An 18,985-nucleotide genomic window follows, 5' to 3' on the forward strand; every position below is an offset into this window, starting at 1 on the left:
AGATATGTTATTTGAGTCAAGCGGAAGTACCTCTGTTGAATGAGACTTTGTAGATTCAGTTGATAGTTTTCAATGAGTATAAATATACCCCAAAGAGGAGACCTTTACATATTCTTATTGGAAAACTATAGCTTAGTTCATGTCTTATTTTATTTTTGCTCTTCTTTATTGTTCTGAAACTGGTTCTTCTACTGAGAAAGCTTTGCTCATTTTCAGAAAGAAAAATATAATGAGAAGTCCTCAGTTCCTGTTAAATAAATACCCCACAAAATGTGATCATTTGCCCTGAAAACTTACTGACTATAACTCACTCTTATCAGCTCTGAAAAGCCTCTGTCGGGCTGTTAAGATATATCTCAGATGATTGTCACTCTTACTGAGGAAGCACTCATGTGAATGGTGTGCTGGTCTGTTGTGTGACCCATGTTTAACCTTTAGCTTAGAAAGAGAGACAGAGAAAAGCTTTCTTCACTCATCATCCATTCAAGAGAGAGCAAAGCTTGAATGTGCTGTTTCTAGAAGCAGAGCCATGCTTTGGGATCTATGTCAAAACATGCATCTTTATCTGCCTGTTCTTGCAAAAAATACTGCTGGCTTCAAGATCTTTCTTTACCCTTTGCTTCTTGCTTCTCTGTTCTCATGGTACATCGTGGCCTCTCCCCAAGGTGAGCGGTTGTCTTCTTTATGTCCTGTGTGACATTTGGCTAAGCTTTTAGTGGTCAGATGATCAAGGCATGCAAGAAATTTCTGAGAGAAGAGTTCTTAACCAAGAAAGTTAAATAGGATATAAGCCTCAGTTCACTTGATTCTGAACTTGGTGATTCCTAATGTAAATGAGGAAAAGTTTAATCCTGCTTTCCTTACTTATATGACAGATGAAAACATTGAAAGAATAATGGCAGCTGCTCAGTCTTCTTTTAAAAGATTTGGCCAAGAGAGCCATCTTTTCAGGATATTGAATTATTGCTCTTCATTAAAGTGTCTTTCACAGCAATAAATTAATATTTCCATGTAGCCACTGAAAGTTTTTAGCCACTTATGATAGAGAGAAATAAACTTGGCAGATTAAGAAAACTTCAAGATCACTGTCCATAGAGTAGATGAAAAAAAAGGAGTGGAATAATGTATCAGAAGAAGAAAAAAATTTAAAAATGTGATCAGCAGTCCCAGTCCCAACAAGAGATATTGATAATGATTTTTAGTGGTGTGCTATAAATATTTAACAACTTGCTCTATGGGGAAAATCATTGGCTTGTAGCCTTTGCCAATTTCCATGGTGAAAATACCTCTTGCTGTGGTCAATTTCAAGCTATCTACTCATGTCACTAAGCACAAAGTGGGAAGAGTTGCATTTAGTGAGTTGTCAGGAGCTAGTGTGGGCCAGGTCTAGCATATTATGTATTTCTTGAATTTCAAATGTCCTTCCACTTGTTTAAAATATGTGTAAAGGTCTAAAAGCATCTTTGAAATGCTTGGGGGCAAAACTATATTTTTCTTTCATCATTGTTATGCAATCAGATTAGACTCAGTTTACTTCCACTTGAGCAACTCTATTAGCCTAGATTAAGTGTATTTACAAAGCCACTCTGTGATTTAGCAAGCAAGTTCTGAAAACAAAGAGTAAGAGTTCAAAATCTGATTCTTGTCCTTTCTAGCTATGTGACCATGGGCATGTGATTTAAGGTTTCTGTAAATTAGTTCCCTAGTCTTTAAGGGAGATAAGATAACAAGGTTGCCATTGCAGATTAAATCACTGATGCTGTGCCTAGCTGCCTAGCATATGGTGAATGCTCTATTAAAGTTAGTTGCATTTTCCATGTATTGCAGCTGGCTTAGTGATGGCTGAGGGATAAGGTAATATAAGAAAGGGATTAAAATGAGTCTTGATATAAAAGAATGGTAAAATACTTTCAGAATCATAGAAGACCACCTACTTAAGAGGACTTAGGTGGGGATTTTACTTCATATTCAAGAAATGTCATTTTATACTGCTTTCCCTTGTTTTGGTGCATAAATTAGGCACATTTCTATCATTTCCTGTCTTCTTGTCTTACATGAGTGCTGAAAAGTGATAAATATAATTTTATTAATCATCTTTTTATATTCTTACTTATACTTTCTTTTGTTTCAAATATTACTTAATTGCCTTAAGCCATTATACTAATATATCTTTATATTAGTATATAAAGGCTTTTATAATTTCATATTTCCATTATTTTTCTCAGTGGACTATTAACCTAAACTTTTACCTTCTTTTTGCCCATGAACAAATGTAGCAGACCTGAGTTACTTTGATCATTTTACTACTGTCACAAATTTCCCTACAGATACCAGCTACTGTTTTATGAAAATACACTGATTTTGGATGATGAGCACATATTGAGAGCTTCAATTTACCATACAGTATTTAAGCAATGCAATTTACTCAAAGATAAGATGCCCCTGTTAACACACTCTAAATTACTTCAGATTTTTTAAATCTTTTTCTTTTTTTACTGTATTGCTGAGTACACATTGTAGAATTTACGAAAGTTCTTACAATATATCAATTATTTCATACTTCAATTCACCTCATCTATCATTCTCTATATGACTTTAACTGGAATAATTTTTCCATTTACATACATGTGTACACAGTATTTGTTTAAGTTAATTTAGAATTAAGTGAGGGAGACAGATATTTATATAAATAATAAAATGAATTCAATGAAAAAGTGGTAGCAGGAAAATGATGAACACAGGTTCATCATAGTGGAAAAATAGCCCACTTCTAAGATTTTTACATGGAAGTTGAGTAAATGTCATCATAGGCTTGTGAGATAAGAATGAATCCTCTGAAATCCAGGGTCTCAAAGACTATCACTAGAACAAGGATTAATCTAAAATAAGGTCTCAAATAAGTGATACATCTTAGAAATCCTGTAGATGGAAAATTAAGATCAGCAATTTAGAATAAATTGTCTTCTGCCTTCCATCACTGTATCACCTAAAGTTTCTGATTATTTTTTTGGTTTGTTAGCAAGTTTCTCTTACTCTATTCGTGCATTCATGTTGATTTATACAAAACAGGCACATAATAGGTCCCACAAAATATCTTTATAACCAATGCATTTGACAATATATTAGTTTTCCTCATTGGAAAAACTAATAATTTCTTCAGAAAGACTTTCTGAGATTGAGTGGCAATGTTGAGCCATGAGGAGTTCAAAGATAAAAGCAGCAGCCAACTCAATGCTCTCTCCATGTTATAACCAGAAGTAAAAGGCAATTCAGACCTCTGAGAAGAAGTTTGACTGCCTGTAACACAGACTTTTGAATTGATTTTGGAAGCCACATATCCTAAGGGTATTTAGGATTAGTAGATTCTCCACATGAATTTGCTTTCTATTGGGAAAAACTAAATTATTTGACTGCAGGGATTTTAGGCTATAAGTCCCAGGGAAGTGAAGTTGTACTACTTGAAAGTCAGAATTCTTGTGCAGAGAAGTTCCTGGGAAACTGTCCTAATCTCTTACCTGGAAAGGCAAGGTGTACGTGTGCTTGAATATTCAAAGCACCTGACATATAAAAGACCCTAACAGATATTTGTTCCTTTTTCTGTGGTCCAGTAAGGAAAACCATAAATTATTATCAAATAATTCTCTATACTCTCTAAGCATAAGTGATATAAGGACAATTAACATTGACATCCTATCATACTTGATTTTAAAAATTAAAATTTCATTGTAAACTTTTCCATTGCTACCTAAAATCAAATTTAAACAAACAGTGCTAAAGCTACTATAACCCAGCAGCTTTTGTGGAAAGATAAGAATAGAAATGTTGAACTTTCAGCACAACCTCCAAATGGTTCATTGATTTTGTTGCATCACGGAAAAAAAAAATCTGACCTCCCAGTATCAGTTTACCCATCTGTGAAATGAGAAGGATAATGTTTTCTTATGGGGATGTTTTGAAAATTATTTTGCAAATGTAGTGGATGAAATTGTTGCAAGCATCACTGCTCTTTTTCCACTTCTTTAAAGAGGCAGACAGTATCATTTATGTTCTGGTTGATAGTTAAGTGTCATCTGGGTTAAACTATGAATATTTATTAGCAGTTTGTTCTTTTTATTACGCAAGGAATTACCCCCAGTTTCCTCACATTATGCATTGCATCAGTACCAGGAAATCTGAGAAAATATTCTTAAAACCTTCCTGAGCTTCATATTTATGAGTTGCTAGTCTCGGGTAATTATTCCTTCTTTCTATCTTAGCTCATGCTTTCTCTGATGTGATTTTTTTGCCTCACCTCACATCACAAGATTGATAGTTCTCCATGTTTCCCTGTTAGAGGTCACCTCTGAGCTGAAGGCAAAACACACCCCACTCTGGCTCCTGTTGACTTTCAAGTCAACTATCAAAGAATTTATTCCAGACAACTCCTAACCTCAATTTTAAAGCTCCACCCTAAAGATTGCAGGAGATATCCTGGGGAGTTGCCATAGTGACTCTAAGAGTTTGGCATTGAAAAGGCAAAGCTCCTGATATCGGATTTTTATACTTGATACACTTAATTATATAACGTGGTCATGAACCTCTGAGCTTGTGTCATTTAGGTCTGGAAAGAAATTTTTCCCTCAGGCTCTTCTATCTCTTATGGTGCCAATCAACAGGCTTCTTGGTAATAAGATTCTTTATGCCAATAGCTCCAATATAACCTCAAGTGGTGCTTGTAGTAATAATAGAATCATTACACAACTAAAGAAGAAAGGGAAATATATTTCATGGGTGTGATTAAGCCATTGTAATGTTCTTGCACATGTAAATTATCTTTGACTTAATGAACTAGCTTACTCACATAATAGTATTTTAACCCAGCTCTAGAAAGTCGTTTTTACCGATGTTGATCATTGCTATCAGTGCAGCAGAGTTTATCTGTAGATCATCTTGCTGAAGGGAAATTCATGTATTATTTTTCTGGGTGATTGAATTCTGTTTCAAGTATTAGGAGTACACTAACTAAGTAAATTTATTCCTTGAATTGCTTTAATAAATTAGTATAATAGTAAGATAGAAACTTGATTATATACTAGTGATATCTAAACTGACAAGTGTCATTTAAAAACACGTATTTTCCTGAATATAAAAGTTATATATATTTACTAGAGAAAAGTAACTATAAAAAGGAAGAATGAGAAATATTATCTGTAGTTCCTGGTTTAGAGTACTTTTTTTTTTTAAACAGGTTTCTTTTTTTTTCCTCTTTATTGTTATGCTGGTTGGGAGTACATTGTGGCATTTAAAAGGTTCTTACAATGTATCAAATATATCAAACTTGAATTCACCCTCTCCACCACTCTCCTTTATCTCTCCTCCCTTGATTCCTGGAACAGTTTCAGTGGGTACTATTTTTGCATTTGCATACATGTGTACACATTATTTGCACCATATCCATGTAGTCATCCTTTTACCCCCTTTCCCCACCAACATCCCCTTTTCACCAGTGCCAAACCCCTCCTCCTGCCCCACTCCCTGAGAACCTGTTCCACCCTCCTGTTCTCTGATTTTGTAGAAGAAAAAAGATAAAAAGGAAAGCATGATTTTTTTTTTCTAGATTGAGATAAAGGTAGTTACACAGGGAGTTTCCTTGTGTTGTTTCCATGCATATATGTATTACAACCCCAACTGGCTCATCTCCTCTAGTCCTCTTCTCTCCTCCATAATCTATATTCCTTCCTATACAGAGAGCACATCCACCACATTTGAGTCTCTAGTTTCCTTCCCTTACCCTATCCCTCCCTTACATGATCTCCCCTTAGTGTGTGACTTGTGTCAAATAATATTATTTCATTTGTTTTGGGTCTATATTCCTCATGAAAGGAAGAACATGCATTTTTGGCATTCTGAGCCATGGCTAACTTCACTTAAGATGATGTTCTCTAGTTCCATCCATTTACCTGAGAATGAGGGCAATTTTGTTCTTTATGACTGAGTGAAATTTCATTATATGTAAATACCACATTTTCTTAATCCGTTTGTCAGTAGTGGAGTATCTTGACTGTTTCCATAGCTTAGTTATTGTGAATAGTGCTGCAATAAACATGGATATACAGGTGCTTTTGTTGTTGCCCAAACTGACCTCAAACTCCTCAAAGGATCCTGTCTTCTGCCTCCTAAGTAGCTAAGATTACAGGTGTATGCCATCATGCCAAGCTTTTAAAATATTTTGATGGATAGTCTACAAGATGAACACATTTTAGAGAATAATCACATTATTTTCTCAAATATATTTTGTATTTCTAAAAACAGCTACATCTATAAGAAACTGATGAAACAGAATTTTTATAATTTTGTTATTAGAAATTTAATCTAGAGTTCTATTATTCATATTTCACAGACATTAAACATTATAAAAGCTACTAGGAAAGAATTTGATGTGGTTCATATGCTCCTTCAGAGAGTTCATTTCATCCTATATTTCACTGCCTTAGCCTCAGAAATGACCCAATCTAGCACCACACAATTAATGCAAGGCCAAGGGAAATTAATGATTATCATGGTACTATTTGACTATAAATCTTCACGTGTGCTTAAAAGGAATAGGAAGTTTTCTGAGACATGTGAGGGAATATAAAATAGTCCTAATGATATGTCAATAGGTTTGTCCTCTGATTAAGAGTTTTTAATTATTTTACTGTCATTTTTAATATGTAATTTGTTGTTTTGTTGATTTAAATTATATTTTAAATAAGAAGTGAAGTTCAGTGTAGACCTTGGCAAGCTAATCATTTTATACCTTTCATTTAATCAATGTTCTTTTTAATCTCCTTTTAGGCAGCCAAGGGCAGTTTCCACTAACACAGAATGTAACGGTTGTTGAAGGCGGAACTGCAATTTTGACCTGCAGGGTTGATCAAAATGATAACACCTCCCTCCAGTGGTCAAATCCAGCTCAACAGACTCTGTACTTCGATGACAAGAAAGGTGAGCAAATTTTTTAAATGTTTTAATCATATTCTGAAATATTCTAATGATAATGAATTTATTTTTCTGAGATGATTCAAATTATTCGTTTTGATTAGCAAACTGCTGCTGCTTGTATTTAAACATGTTAAATATTAAATACTTTAGTTTGCAAGTCATAAACACTAAAGATAACCTATGTCAACTTTTTAATAAAATAAACAGTTCTAATTCTGTTTTAAAAATACTTGTATCTCTTCTCTTAACAGCTACTGTACCTCTAAATACTATATTGTTTCATTATTATACCTGTCTTGCTCATGGATTGAATATTTTTTCTCATTCTTGTTAATAGTCTATCTTCATTAACCTTAATTTTACATATATGAAAGAAAGATGCCATATGATTCTGTAAATTTTAATGATTTTATTCTTATTACTTGGTTCTTCAAGTAAAAATGTGTAATGACTCCCAAAATATGGTTAAGCATACCCATGATTCCAGAATAAACTGAAATTTTAAGAAACTGAATTTATGTGTGTCTAGGAGGAAATTTGAATTGGAATTAACTAGTTAATTTGGGCTTCTAACTGGATAAAAGGTAGATTTTGTTTAAGATTTTTAGAGTAGTAAGGAAATCCATATTGCACAATTAAAGCTAACAAGTAATAATGTACATTAACTTACTACACCTTCATCAATTTTTGTAACATTTGATGAAAAAGTGAGTCCATGAACCGTAATAAAAATAATGGAAATGTTGCTCGAAGTAAATTTTAAATTATATAGGATAGAAATATTTATTTACATTGTCTTTTGAGCAAAGTATTAATATCTGTGTTATTATTTTTTTTTGTTCTTGGTGAGGTTTATTAATGAAGGTTTATTCAGATCATTGAAATAGATAAAGGATGATTATATACAGCTGTATAAGAAGTATGTTTGTGATCATTTTCTAGTAAACGTTAAGGTTCTTTTTTTTTTTTATTCTTATGTGCATACAAGGCTTGGGTCATTTCTCCACCCTGCCCCCACCCCCTCCCTTACTACCCACTCCACCCCCTCCCTCTCCCCCCTACCGCCTCAATACCCAGCAGAAACTATTTTGCCCTTATTTCTAATTTTGTTGTAGAGAGAGTATAAGCAATAATAGGAAGGAACAAGGGTTATTGCTGGTTGAGATAAGGATAGCTATACAGGGAGTTGACTCACATTAATTTCCTGTGCATGTCTGTTACCTTCTAGAATAATTCTTTTTGATCTAACCTTTTCTCTAGTTTCTGTTTCCCTTTTCCTATTGGCCTCAGTTGGTTTTAAGGTATCTGCTTTAGTTTCTCTGCGTTAAGGAAACAAATGCTAACTAATTTTTTAGGTGTCTTACTTATCCTCACCCCTTCCTTGTGTGCCAAAGCTTTTATCATGTGCTCAAAGTTCAATCCCCTTATTGTGTTTGCCCTTGATCTAATGTCCACATATGAGGGAGAACATACGATTTTTGGTCTTTTGGGCCAGGCTAACCTCACTCAGAATGATGTTCTCCAATTCCATCCATTTACCAGCGAATGATAACATTTCGTTCTTCTTCATGGCTGCATAAAATTCCATTGTGTATAGATACCACATTTTCTTGATCCATTCGTCAGTGGTGGGGCATCTTGGCTGTTTCCATAACTTGGCTATTGTGAATAGTGCTGCAATAAACAAGTGTGTGCAAGTGCCTCTGGAGTAACCTGCATCACAGTCTTTTGGGTATATCTACAAGAGCGGTAGTGCCGGATCAAATGGTAGATCAATGTCTAGCTTTTTAAGTAGCCTCCAAATGTTTTTCCAGAGTGGTTGTACTAGTTTACATCCCCACCAACAGTGTAAGAGGGTTCCTTTTTCCCCGCATTCTTGCCCCAACACCTGTTGTTAGTGGTGTTGCTAATAATGGCTATTCTAACAGGGGTGAGGTGGAAACTTAGTGTGGTTTTAATTTGCACTTCCTTTATTGCTAGAGATGGTGAGCATTTTTTCATGTGTTTTCTGGCCATTTGAATTTCTTCTTTTGAGAAAGTTCTGTTTAGTTCACTTGCCCATTTCTTTATTGGTTCATTAGTTTGGGGAGAATTTACTTTTTTAAGTTCCCTATATATTCTGGTTATCAGTCCTTTGTCTGATGTATAGCTGGCAAATATTTTCTCCCACTCTGTGGGTGTTCTCTTCAGTGATATACATGGATCTAGTTTCAGTTTTTTGCAGACTGCTAACCAGTTTCCCCAGTAGTTTTTGTTGGAGAGGCTGCTATTTCTCCATCATATATTTTTAGCTCCTTTGTCAAAGACAAGTTGGTTATAGTTGTGTAGCTTCCTCTATTCTGTTCCACTGGTCTTCATGTCTGTTTTTGTGCCAGTACCATGCTGTTTTTATTGTTGTTGCTTTGTAATATAGTTTGAAGTCAGGTATCGTGATACTTCCAGCATTGTTCTTTTGACTGAGTATTGCCTTGGCTATTTGTGGCCTCTTGTGTTTCCATATAAATTTCACAGTAGATTTTTCAATCTCTTTAATGAATGTCATTGGAGTTTTGATGGGAATTGCATTAAACATGTAGATTACTTTGGGGAGTATCGACATTTTTACTATGTTGATTCTACCAATCCATGAGCATGGGAGATCTCTCCACTTTCTATAGTCTTCCTCAATCTCTTTCTTCAGAAGTGTATAGTTTTCCTTGTAGAGGTCTTTCACATCTTTTGTTAGGTTTACACCTAGGTATTTGATTTTTTTTGAGGCTATTGTAAATGGAATTGTTTTCATACATTCTTTTTCAGTTTGCTCATTGTTAGTGTATAGAAATGCTAATGATTTTTCTATGTTGATTTTATATCCTGCTACCTTGCTATAGCTATTGATAATGTCTAGAAGCTTCTAAATAGAGTTTTTTGGGTCTTTAAGGTATAGGATCATGTCATCTGCAAATAGGGATATTTTGACGGTTTCTTTACCTATTTGTATTCCTTTTATTCCTTCTTCTTGCCTAATTGCTCTGGCTAGGAATTCCAGTACTATGTTGAATAGGAGTGGAGATAGTGGGCATCCTTGTCTGGTTCCTGATTTTAGAGGGAATGGTTTCAGTTTTTCTCCTTTAAGTATAATAATGGCTGTAGGTTTGCCATGTATAGCTTTTATAATGTTGAGGAACTTTCCTTCTATTCCTAGTTTTCTTAGAGCTTTTATCATGAAATGATGTTGGATCTTATCAAAGGCTTTTTCTGCATCTATTGAGATGATCAAGTGGTTTTTGTCTTTTCTTCTGTTAATGTGGTTTATTACGTTTATTGATTTTTGTATGTTGAACCACCCCTGCATCCCTGGGATGAAGCCTACTTGGTCGTGGTGAATAATTTTTTTGATGTGTTTTTGAATTCAGTTTGCCATTATTTTGTTGAGGATTTTTGCGTCAATGTTCATTAAGGAGATTGGCCTATAGTTCTCCTTTTTGGAGGTGTCCTTGCCTGGTTTTGGGATAAGTGTAATACTGGCTTCATAAAATGTGTTTGGCAGTTTTCCTTCCCTTTCTATTTCATGGAACAGTTTAAGGAGGGTTGATGTCAGTTCTTCTTTAAAGGTCTGATAGAATTCAGCAGAGAATCCATCAGGTCCTGGACTTTTCGTTTTGGGGAGACTCTTGATTGCTGCTTCAATTTCATTTTGTGTTATAGGTCTATTCACGTGATTATTTCCTCTTGGGTCAGTTTTGGATGGTCATATGTATCTAGAAATCTGTCCATTTCTTTAAGATTTTCAAATTTATTTGAATATAGATTCTCAAAGTAGTCTCTGATGAGTTCCTGGACTTCCATGGTGTTTGTTATTATCTCCCCTTTTGCATTCCTGATTCTACTAATTTGGGTTTTTTCTCTCCTCATTTCAGTCAGGTTTGCCAAGGGTCTGTCAATCTTATTTATTTTTTCAAAGAATCTGGTATTTGTTTCATTGATTCTTTGTATTTTTTTGTTATTTTTTTCTATTTCATTGATTGCAGCCCTTATTTGAATTATTTCTTTCTTTCTGTTTGTTTTGGGTTTTGCTTGTCTTGTTTTTCTAGGAGTTTGAGCTGCAGTATTAGATCATTGATTTGAGATCTTTCAGTCTTTTTAATATATGCACTCATGGCTATAAACTTTCCTCTCAGGACTGCCTTTGCTGTGTCCCATAGGTTCTGGTAGGTTGTGTTTTCATTTTCATTGAATTCCAGGAACTTTTTAATTTCCTCTTTTATTTCATTGATGATCCATTCTTCTTTAAGTAATGAGTTATTTAGTTTCCAGCTGTTTGCATGTTTTTTGTCTTTACTTTTGTTGTTGAGTTCTACTTTTACTGCATTGTGATCAGATAGTATGCACGGTATAATTTCTATTTTCTTATATTTGCTGAGACTTGTTTTGTGCCCTAGGATATGATCTATTTTGGAGAAGGTTCCATGGGCTGCTGAGAAGAATATATATTGTGTAAAAGTTGGATGAAATGTTCTGTACACATCAACTAGGTCCATTTGATCTATTGCATATTTTAGATCTTGGATTTCTTTATTGATTTTTTGTTTGGGTGACCTATCTATTGATGATAATGGGGTGTTAAAGTCTCCTACAACCACTGTGTTGACGTTTATATATGCTTTTAGGTCTTTCAGGGTATGTTTGATGAAATTGGGTGCATTGACATTGGGTGCATACAGGGTGATAATTATTATTTACTTTTGGTCTATTTCCCCTTTTATTAGTATGGAATGTCCTTTATCTCGTTTGCTCAATGTAGGTTTGAAGTCTACTTTGTCAGAGATAAGCATTGCTACTCCTGCCTGTTTTCAGGGGCCATTGACTTGGTAAATCTTCTTCCAGCCTTTCATCATAAGCTTATGCTTATTTCTGTCAGGGAGATGGTTCTCCTGTAAGCAACAAATTGTTGGATCTTCCTTTTTAATCCATTTCATCAAGCGGTGCCTTTTGATGGGTGAATTAAGTCTGTTAACATTAAGTGTTAGTACTGATAGGTATGTGGTGATTCCTGTCATTTAGTTGTCTTAGTTGTTTGAACATTTGATTGTGTATACCTAATTTGATGTTGCTCTCTACTTTCTTGCTTTTCTTTTCCTGTGGTTTGGTGCTGCCTGTTTTTTCATGGTTAAGTTGGGTTTCACTCTCTGTGTGCAGAATCCCTTGAAGAATCTTTTGTACTGGTGGCTTTGTGGTCACATATTGTTTTAATTTCTGCTTATCATGGAAGACTTTTATTGCTCCATCTATTTTGAATGATAGTTTTGCTGGGTAGAGTATCCTGGGGTTGAAGTTATTTTCATTCAGTGCCTAGAAGATCTCACCCCACGCTCTTCTTGCTTTTAATGTTTCTGTTGAGAAGTCTGCTGTGATTTTGATGGGTTTACCTTTGTATGTTACTTGTTTTTTCTCTCTTAACAGCCTTCAATATTCTTTCCCTGGTTTCTGAACTTGCTGTTTTAATGATGATATGTCATGGGGTAGTTCTATTTTGATCTGGTCTGTTTGGTGTCCTGGAGGTCTCTTGCGTCTGAATGGGAATAACTTTCTCTAGATTTGGGAAATTTTCCATTATTATTTTGTTGAATATATTACACATTCCCTTTGCTTGTACCCCTTCTCTTTCTTCGATGCCCATGATTCTCAAGTTTGGTCTTTTGATGGAGTCGGTGAGTTCTTGCATTTTCTTTTCACAGGTCTTGAGTTGTTACTAATAGTTCTTTGATTTTTCCTTCAATTACCATTTTATCTTCAAGTTCTGAGATTCTGTCTTCTGTTTGTTCTATTCTATTGGATTGGCCTTCCATTTTGTTTTGCAGTTCTGTTTCATTCTTTTTTCTGAGGTTTTCCATATCCTGGCTGGTTTCCTCTTTAATGTTGTGTATTTTTGTCCTGAGTTCATTTATCCGTTTATTCATTGTGTTCTCTCTTTCTCTTTTGTGTTTATACAGTGCTTCTATGGTTTCCTTTATTTCTTCTTTTGCTTTTTCAAATTCTCTATTTTTGTTGTCTTGGAATTTCTTGAGTGTTTCCTGTACATTTCGGTTGACCCTATCCAGTATCATCTCTATAAAATTCTCATTGAGTACCTGTAGTATGTCTTCTTTTAAATTATTCTTGTGGGCTTCATTGGGTCCTTTGGCATAGTTTATCTTCATTTTGTTGGAGACTGGATCTGAGTACCTGTTTTCTTCATTCCCCTCTGGTTCCTGTACTAATTTTTTGCTGGGGGGAAACTGGTTTCCCTGTTTTTTCTGTCTTCCAGTCATTGTCTTTGGTGTTGTTATTGTCCCTGTACTGTGTGCAATTAAGTATTTTCTAGCTTGTAATAATGACAATGGTAATATTTAGAATGGAAGGGTGAACTGAGATGGAAAGCAAGAAGTTAAAGAAATGGGAAAAACACATACACAGACTGGAAGGAGAAAACAGAACAAGGTATCAGACAAGAAGATTTCAAAGGTATAAACAGGGAGCTTTAGTGTACTAATCAACAGTAAGCTGAACAGACATTAGAGATACAGAGAGAGGATTGAAAATCAAAAATAAAAAAATAAAGATAAGAATAAAAATAAAAAATAATTAAATGAAAGAAAAATCTATATATAAAAATGTATTAAAATAAAATGAAAAAATAAATTAAAAAAAAACAAAAAACCTCCAAGTTCAAGTGCAATGAAGTTTCAGTCTTAATAATTTGGGTGTCTGTCTCAGTCTCCAGTCCTGGAGGTGGTGCCTCAGATGTTGTTCTGTAGTTGTCTCATCAAAGGGGACACATAAAGTAGAACAAAACTACACACACATGCACAAAAAAAACCCCATCAAGTGTCCCAAGTTCAAATGCAATACAATTTCAGTAAGTTTTTCAGCTTGCAGGTGTAATTCAGTTGTTCTCTCATCAAAGGTAGGGAGGCAACAAAAAAAAAAAGAGTCTGGAGACAGTTCTGAGAATGGTATCTGCAGCTGTGGCTTGCCTGCCCTCTGCTGTCAGCCTGCTCTTGCTGGAGGCATTATTTATGCAGATCTCAGGGGTGAGCTTAACACTCAAATGGCCCTGCAGGCTTTGTTTGCTCAGATTTCTCCTGTGCGTGAGCCTCTGCTACAAGCTTTCCTCTTTCGAAGCATACTGGGAAAGGTGACTCTGCACCCGCGTTGTCAGGCCTGCTGTTTATTTACAGTTCACGTGGGAAGTGGGTCTTCCCTCCTCTCCTGTGGAGTTTTCCTCCCTCCACCACTCTCACAAGCTTTCCTGCTCCTGGTTGCTGGGCGTGCACCTCCGTTCCACCAGAGTCTCTCTGGCCAGGCCGGCTTGTTTATTTACAATCCCGGGAAGGATTCCCTTCCCCCAATCTTTGGCGCTCAGTGCACCCCACCCTCTTTCCCGTGTGTCTTTATTGCTCTTATTGCTTATTACTCAGTTTCTCTTTTTTCCCTGGGTGGAGGTTGGTCTGTCCACGGGGCTATGCTGCTCTGGCCGAGGTTTGTCTGTGGGAGTACCACGTACCACGAAGCTCACCTGGTCCGCATCTTCCCAAGCTGTCTGGGCCCTCCTGGTTTCTCCGTTTAATGTGAAGTGGAGATTCTCTGAGCCGGCTGGAGGTGTGAAGGGGTCAAAGTTATGCCTCTTCTCAGTGATTATGCCTGCAAAGTGTGTCTCCAGCATCTCTCCAAGATTTCACTATAGGAGGTTCGCTTTCTGCTTCCTCCCTCTAGCAGCCATCTTGGAATCTCCTCTGTGTTTTTATAAATCTATGTAGATAGCAATAAGATATTTTTAAATAAGTTTCATTTTAATCACTAAAATTTGCACAAAGAAAACCTATTAAATGAGACCAATCCTCCTAGAATGTGTATTCCCTACATTTTGTACACTAACATAGTTTTCCCTCATTAATGAACTTTAGAATTAAAATGAATTCTTTACTTTGTTTTAAGTATTAAATATATAATGAAGTACAGACTAAATCTAATTAATTGGTTTGACTAGTATTTATTTAAGGTCCATTTGTGCCAAATATTGGAATGAAATGACAAAGAGACAAAAGTTCCTGCCTTTATTTAAGACATATAGTCTAGTAGAGGAAACAATTAAAAATGCAGAAATATATATATATATCCACATATATATTTGATATGGGACAAATGCTATGCAAAAACATGAATTAGTAATGGAGGGTTGTTAGGATTCTCCAGGGATATGGTGAATGAATGGAAAGATAGATGATGATAGAGATAGATAGATGATAGATAGATAGATAAACAGATAGATAACAAATTTTTATTTTAAGAAACTGGCTCAAATGTTTGTGGAGGCTGGCAAACTTGTCAAAATCATGGTTTGGGGATTTTTTGTTATTTATTTATTTATTTATTTGGTGGCCCTGGGTCTTAAAGTCAGAGCTTCACACTTATACTTATACTCCTTACTCTTACCCTAGCCACCCTGCCAGCCCAAGCCTGGCAAATTTGAAATTTGCAGGGCAGACTAGCAAACTGGAGACCCACAGAAGAGCTTTCATTGCAACTTAAGTCCAAAGGCAGTTGGGGAGTAGAATTCTTTCCTCAGACTTTCTCTTAAGGCCTTCAATGGGTTAAATGAGACCTACTCACAACATGGAGAGTAATCTGCTATACTCAAGGTCTACTGATTTTATTACTAACTTATACTATACAAAATACCTTCCCAGTAACATCTACCCTGTGTTTCACCAAACATTTCAATACTACCTCCACTCATTCATGAGGTATACATTCAAAGACACTCAGTGAATACTTGAAACTATGGACAGTGACAAAACCTATACATATTATTCTCACTCTTATTAATTGTGAGTAGCTATATAGCTGTATTGTATATAGTTAAACAGTTTTTATTAATTTGGTTATAAGTACATACTTAAAATAATGTAAAAATATATTAACTGAGGAATATTGTGTTTTTCCACTCTTTCATTTAATGAAACAATTTTGCTTAGAAATACTTTTAGAAATTGTATAGTATTATTGATAAAAAAACATGTTCCAAGCAACAACTATGGATTTTTACAATATTAGAACATCTTTGTTGCTCATTCGTCTTACAAGTGTTTAACAACAATCTCCACTTTTTAACAAAATCTGTACTTCTTTTTAAGAATCTCTGAGAAGTATAGCTACATTGACATCTGGCATTAAGCAGTCAAATCCTCTGGCACAATGGAAAGAAGTTACATTAAATGTCCTTGCCCCTTTGTAATAATTCTGTAAGTTATCCTTTACATAGCATCTAAAACTGCAATTGGTATTGAATATTTCAAGCTAATGTATTTTCAATACAATATTGGTACAGAGATTGAAAGAGGGCAACTCCTTTATTTCTGAGGGATAATTCTTGGGAGGAAAATAAAAAGCTCATGCTATATTTGGAATATCTAGAAGTATTCTCCCCCATCTCCACTGTCATACAGTATCAAATGCATCTGATCATATTAATTTTTGAAGTATGCATTTGCTTTATTTAATTTTCCTTTCTCAAATGAACAGTATAGAGTTATGTTTTAAAGTGCCAATGTGTGCGTGTACTAGAGTGGATTTCTGGCTTTGGTCCTAGAGTTTTCCTTACTCTATTGTGGTTTCAATCATCAAGTGCAGTAAACTAATGAAAGTACTAAATAAAGAAACCCTGTAATGAATGGAAATATGTCTGCTCTCTCACATATCAGTGAGAGAACACAGTGGTGTTCATCATATACAAGGGTTTGAAAATGAAGGCATCCTTAAACGTTCTCCAATACCATCTTTGTGTCTGCCTTTGCTTATTTTGTCCTCCCCAATCTTAAGGCTTATCTTGATTTAAAAAAAAAAACCCACAATATGCATGTGAAGTTGTATCAGAGCCTATGTACAAAAACAAAGCATGTGTTAGAGAGATTATTGCAACTCATGCCTGTTGTTGTTTGTGCCACTTGTTACTCAAATTCCTACAGGTGGCAGGTGCTGTTAGAGGCTCTGTCTTAACATTACTTACATTTCTGTCTCAGATTATGTTGCTGGTAGTTCTTAGTCCTAGCAACACAGTAAAAACACCTGGGGAGCTTTCTAAATCCAATCTTTTAGGGGCCTGCGGTATCAGAATGTTTTAATTATATCTCAAATGATTATGAAATGCTGCTGATGTTGACACTCTTTTGAGTTAAGCCAGTCGCAAGAGTTCTGCAGCCATCCCTAAGCATGGATTGCTATGCTCAGATAGGTTAATGAGAAGAGAGAATGGAAGGAAGGGAGAGAGAGAGAGAAGGAGGAAATTTGGTCTGCAAAATTGAATAAGTGTGGCTTGTTCTGCCATTGTTACTGGCATTATGAGCTCCTAGAGGCATTCTGAATAGTCTGTCATTCCACTCGGAAACATAAGTCTCCAAGAAGTCAGGATAGCACCCAATGGTCATGTAAGAATAGCAAAGCCTTGTTTGCTTGAAATTATTAGATAAAAGAAAGCATGCTGTGACTGGGCAGTTTGATATGCTAAAGGAAAATTAAGATAAAAATCCTTTCCTAGGAGTCTCTGTCAGATCATTTAAATGTGAATACCCAGGAATATCACAACATGGGACATATGTGTTAGTTGGGGACATTATTTAAAATGAAACTTACATAGCTATATTTTTCATTCAAGTGACATATAGAGGAGAATAGCAATTTAACATTTCAGACTTTTGCTGTTTTAGCACATTTAATGCAATCAGTAACTTTCCCCAAAGAAAATTATCCATAAACTCAGCTAATAATGGGTAGTGGAAGAATTTGCCTCAGCTTTAACCAGAATGTCCCTGTGAACAAAATTATCTGAGCGCAGGTTTACTTTAAATATAACTATAGTCATCCCTTCCATGGCTCTTTGGCAGCTGCCTTTTCCTTTTGTTTTCTGTTTTTCTTTGTTTTGTTATTTTGGTGGTTCTGGGCTTTGAACTCAGGGAGTTGTGCTGGTTAAGTAGGTGTTCTACTACTTGAGTCTCAAGCTTTTTCACTTTAAATATTTTTCATACTTTTGTAGGGGCCAGCCCCAAAGTGTGATCCTTCTACCTATGGTCTCCCACAGTTGGGGTCACAGGTGCGCACCATCAGGTCTGCTTTATTGATTCACATGTGGTCTCACTGACTTTTTGACTGGGCTGACCTGAACTGTGATCCTCATAATCTCTGTCTCCCATGTAACTAGAATTATAAGTTGTAGGTGTAAGCCACCATGTCTGGTTGTGTGTTTGTGTGTGTGTGTGAAAAGGAGCTTGCTATGCAGTTTGGGTTGGGCTTGAACTCATGATTCTCCAACCTCAGTTTCCCAAATGCTGGAGTTAAAGGTTTGAGACATCATTTCTGTCTATAGCTGCCTGCTCCTTACAGAACAGGAGTTCCTTTCAAACTGTTGAAAATACACTTAGAGTCAGAAGGAGGGATATATTATAGCAAGACTCCCCAAGAGATCTTTCCATGATGATGAAAATATTCTGTTCTTGGCATGAACCATTCCACGGCAATGGAAGTAGCTATTTGCACTTAATTATTAATTTAAATTTAAAATATATTTGTCAGTTACACTAACCAATTTCAAGTGTGCTATTGCTAATGATTTCTATTTTGGAAAGCACAATTCTAAACACTGATTCATTCTCTAGATGACAGACTGATAAATATTGCTCAATTACAGCCTTGAATAATAGAGTATACTCTAACCATGTGGCCATCACAAAGCATGCATCGAGCATTAAATAAATGAAAATTTCCTGCTTGCATTATATGCTTTAAAGGGGACACAGTGGAATGGTAGACCTGGAGTGAGATCTGACTTTTAATCCTGCTTTTGACATCAACTAGCAGAGTATTAAAAGATGTTCATTGACGGCCTACCAAAGCAGAGGGTCTGAGGGTTGAAACAGAACTTCATTTCCTACAACTTCCTATCTGCTTTGTGTGTACCCGAAAGCCAGAAATCATTAATCTTTGAAGCAGAAATTCAATTATGATTCCA

At 35.5% G+C, this 18,985-nt stretch overlaps 1 protein-coding gene across 3 annotated transcripts in view; it reads left to right on the top strand.

Moving 5' to 3' along the window:
* Cadm2 (cell adhesion molecule 2) overlaps positions 1-18,985 on the top strand; it is a 1,035,444-nt gene that overhangs the window by 769,541 nt on the left and 246,918 nt on the right. For all 3 annotated transcript variants that reach the window (XM_074072932.1, XM_074072934.1, XM_074072933.1), the window contains one exon: positions 6,817-6,966. In XM_074072932.1, the coding sequence (XP_073929033.1) occupies positions 6,817-6,966 (150 nt within the window). The remainder of the gene's footprint in view (positions 1-6,816; positions 6,967-18,985) is intronic.

Source organism: Castor canadensis, chromosome 5, assembly GCF_047511655.1.
Source record: "Castor canadensis chromosome 5, mCasCan1.hap1v2, whole genome shotgun sequence".
Taxonomy (NCBI): Eukaryota; Metazoa; Chordata; class Mammalia; order Rodentia; family Castoridae; genus Castor; species Castor canadensis.